Here is a 3,855-nt window from a genome sequence, read left to right on the forward strand (position 1 = left end):
CTGGTGAGGCAATCCAATTCTTAAAAACTAACCCTATCTGAACATCAGGTGGACCCCACGTGTTAAAGTACAAGTACTTGACCAAAGTTTCAAATTTTGTACACATGCAACAGATAACAACATTTGCCAAGTTTCATAAGCGTGGAAAGTATGCAGTGTGGATGACCTGATAAGAGAGACGGTTCCGGCACATTGTTTCATAGTTGGATAACTTCCAACTTTTCAGATGGGTGTGACATCAAACCCTCCAATAGGTGACCTAGGGAAGGTAGGAAAGGACATGATGAAGTCGATCACCTGTCTTCCTCGGGAATAACTAGGCCGAATTCACATGAAGTTTCTCTAGACTACTCACAAGTATTCCTTGAATCCATAAGGGATAAAAAGAAATAATTTCTAACAAATCAAAATAAATTTATTGATTAAAAAAAAATCAAAATTACAATCTTTTAAATAGTGAACTCAAACTTAGGATAGAATTTAAGACAGCGATTCCTACTAGACTTCATGGTTTCTGTCCAAAAATAGTAAGTGTCCAATTTGGCCAACCACTTCAGTCTCCTAATTTTTCGAAGCCCTTTTCATGTTGTGCATAACTCCTAAAATTCAAAGGATAAAAAGTTATGATCGAATTAAAACTTATTATTTGTAGTAAAAATGGAAATAGGATCTGATGGAATCTCGTAAATCCGGCATTGGCAACCCAACACAGCGGGTTGGTTAGCTAAAGTAGCTTCTCCCACCCTAAAATCATATATGATATGTCAAAAAGCTCATTCTCATTTGCAAGACACATGTTTTAAGGTTCTTACAATCCTGATCACCTCCACCTCTAATCGGGCTTTCTCTGGTCCATCTTGGCCATGAAAGTGTCCGCGACCCACTTTACATCAATAGTTTAGCCCCATCATGAGATCACATGTGCAAAAATTATGCACATCCATTCATCGAGCAGTCCCAACTAATATTTTGTTATTCATCAATTGCTATAGAAAATTTTCTATAGGTTTGCCCACTTGATGAGTACATGGGTTAATTTCTGTACAAGGCGATCCTCCACCATACTGGAAAGGCTGGATATTATATGCATTATAGTTTGGAAGTTTCCTGTTGGGTGGACCGTAAATTATGGTTTAGATATATTGGACTTACATAAGATTTGAACTTCTTATAAAACCTGCAATTTTATTTGTTTAAAAAAAATAAATAAATAAAATCTTCCCTAATCATTATCGACAGACATTAATCATTCCTTGACCTCAATCAGTGAATTAGCTGGGGAATCAACACCTAGTTTGAATTTGAAAGGATTTGCTCTATTGGTCGAACAAAGAAGACTTGATTCAGAAAATCAAACGAAATGTTTGAAATTTCTATCCGATGTAGTTACAACTGATCCAAATGATCAAACAATTCAAAAGAAATCTATTGGAATAGAAGAAATTGATAAAAAGGTTCCTCGATGGTCATACAAATTAACCGACCATTTGGAAGAACAGGAGGAAGAAAATGAGGAAGAATCGACAGAGGATCATGGGATTCGTTCAAGAAAAGCCAAACATGTGGTAATTTATATTGATAATGATCAGAATACCAATACTGATAGTGATCAAGCAGAAGAGGTGGCGTTGATACGTTACAAAAGAATGAGCCCATTTCAGTCAATTATGACATTTTCAAGAAGAAGAACAAAAAAGAAGAAAAGAAAAGGAAGGATGGTTGTAAAAATGGGAGTTATTTGATACTCCATCTATGCAAGTACTTGGTACACAAGCGCTCATAAATCATACACATGGCATAAATTAACTCAAATTAACCTGAGCAAATTGTGATCTCCGTTGTTGCTGGGTCAAAGTCTCATAATCATATTATCCTAACAATCCCAGCCTTCGATTCATGGACACTTGTTCGTTGAAGTAGGACCGTTGGATATTTTTCAGTTCTAACCGTCCAATAACGGTCCATATGGGAAAATCATCACTACATTTTTTGGTAACTGGGAATGGACTATTTAATCTGAATTACTTTACATTGCAAGCATGCAATTATTCGTCAGTTGGCGTATCATCCACCACACTCTGGAAGAGTATAAAAGTTTTCTCTATAAAAATGTAGTTGGAGCCGTCAGCTTGCTAACTCTATTGTAGCCCACCCGATGAGTGAAACCATGATCTTTTCACACGTGTTGGAACAATTGCTCGCGTGCGAACAGACAAGACTCTACAGCCGCCTGTTCTGGACCTCATCTTTACAGAACAAAATGCCCCACAATAAAGAAAAGAATGACATCTGATTGCAATATTGCATAAATTGCTAAATTCAATAAAATTCCATATAAACATATTTCAGAAAAAGAAAATAAAAAAGAAACGCAAGCTTGTGAAATGAGCGCGTCCGTTGGAAATCACCCTCGGTGCAATTGCTTCCTAGATCTGAAGTACGCATAGATGCGCAGTACGCTACTCGCCTCCTCTCATCGCCTTATGATTAACTTGCTACCTCCAAGAAAGGGGGTGTGCGCACTGTCATCTAGGCGTATTTATTGGGCGTTTCGTCTGTTGTAATATTTCCACACGCTAAAAGCTTTCAGAGAGCATTATTTACTTATGCTTCTTGTTATAACAGGTGCTTCTTACAACAGGTACGTAGATGGTTGAAAAACAGGAGAAGAGCTAAGGCTAACTAAAACCCACCGCGCATTTTAGAATTGCGAAAGAGAACGCCCATCGATGCACGTGTCATCATCTCCGTAAGCCGAGCACATCGAGTCCGAATCCCCGAACCCGGGCAGGAAATCCTCCGAGAAAATCTCGCCGCTATCCGAAAACCCCGACGAAATCACCCTCTCGCCGTACGCCAACGCGGGCAATTCGATCTCTCCCCAGAAATCCTCGTCAACTCCCAGAGATTTATCGGCGTCGGCCTTCCCCGGATGGCCAGCAGCACCGCAGGCTTCTGCGGCTGCCGCGGCCGCGGCCTGGATATCTCTGGCCATGCACGAGGACGGCCGTGGAAGCATCTCGGCTTCGTCTGGGAAATTGAGCTGGGCTTTCCGGCCTTTGAGACAGTAGGCTGCCACGTCATACGCCCGCGCCGCCATCTCGGGAGTCGTGAACGATCCAAGCCATATTCGCGACTTCTTACGCGGCTCCCGGATTTCAGACACCCATTTCCCCCACCTACGTTTTCTGACGCCTCTGTAGATCGGATGCCGCGTCCCGCCGCCTCGTGTGTCAGGTTTCCGTTGAGTTTCATCCACTGCTTCCAGCTCCGTCGTCAGCTCCGTCGTGAAGTTAGAGTACGGTTGGATATCCTCCTGCGGCTGCTGCTGCTCCATGGGAGGAACAGTTGGGAGCGCTGTCGGGGTCAATATATACACTTGGTGTTGGAAGAAATCACGGAAATGCCCCTGTGGCTAAATGGGGTAGATTTTTCGCCCCCGGAAGAGGATTTTCCAGAAATTTGAGAAGGGTGAAGTGGGATTGGAAATGTTGCCCGGTGAATTGACTAAAACACCCTCGCATTTGAGGTCGTTTTCGAACGTTGTAGGGGGTTTTCCGGTCGAGTTCGGAATTCAGACGCTAGAGTCCGGCTCACGTGTGGCTGCGAGATCGTAGAGAGCGATACTTTGGTGAAGTGTTGTTTTGTTTTGATTTGATGGGATCTCTCTCATTTCTGGTTTTCGCGTGGATGGGAGGAAGTTTTATACACTTCTAAAAAGATCTAGACCATTGGTCTACTGGGTCCCGCCCAATATAGAATATTTTATAAACTTTTTCTTCAATAGCACAATCTTAAACTTTACTGTGGCGCTCAGCTGGACTGCATGGTGGGTGCATCACATCCAAACCCATC

The 3,855-nt window shown here is 42.1% G+C and overlaps 1 protein-coding gene across 1 annotated transcript; it reads right to left on the bottom strand.

Moving 5' to 3' along the window:
* Nucleotides 1–2,283: 2,283 nt before the first annotated feature.
* Nucleotides 2,284–3,653, bottom strand: LOC131241188 (ethylene-responsive transcription factor ERF023-like). Its single transcript, XM_058239901.1, has 2 exons — nucleotides 2,646–3,653; nucleotides 2,284–2,576 (listed from the first exon to the last, which is right to left on the bottom strand). Exon 1 carries the CDS (start codon nucleotides 3,335–3,337, stop codon nucleotides 2,702–2,704), a length of 636 nt encoding a protein of 211 aa, XP_058095884.1. The 5' UTR covers nucleotides 3,338–3,653; the 3' UTR covers nucleotides 2,284–2,576; nucleotides 2,646–2,701.
* Between the last annotated feature and the right edge of the window lie 202 nt (nucleotides 3,654–3,855).

This window comes from Magnolia sinica, chromosome 3, assembly GCF_029962835.1.
Source record: "Magnolia sinica isolate HGM2019 chromosome 3, MsV1, whole genome shotgun sequence".
Lineage (NCBI taxonomy): Eukaryota > Viridiplantae > Streptophyta > Magnoliopsida > Magnoliales > Magnoliaceae > Magnolia > Magnolia sinica.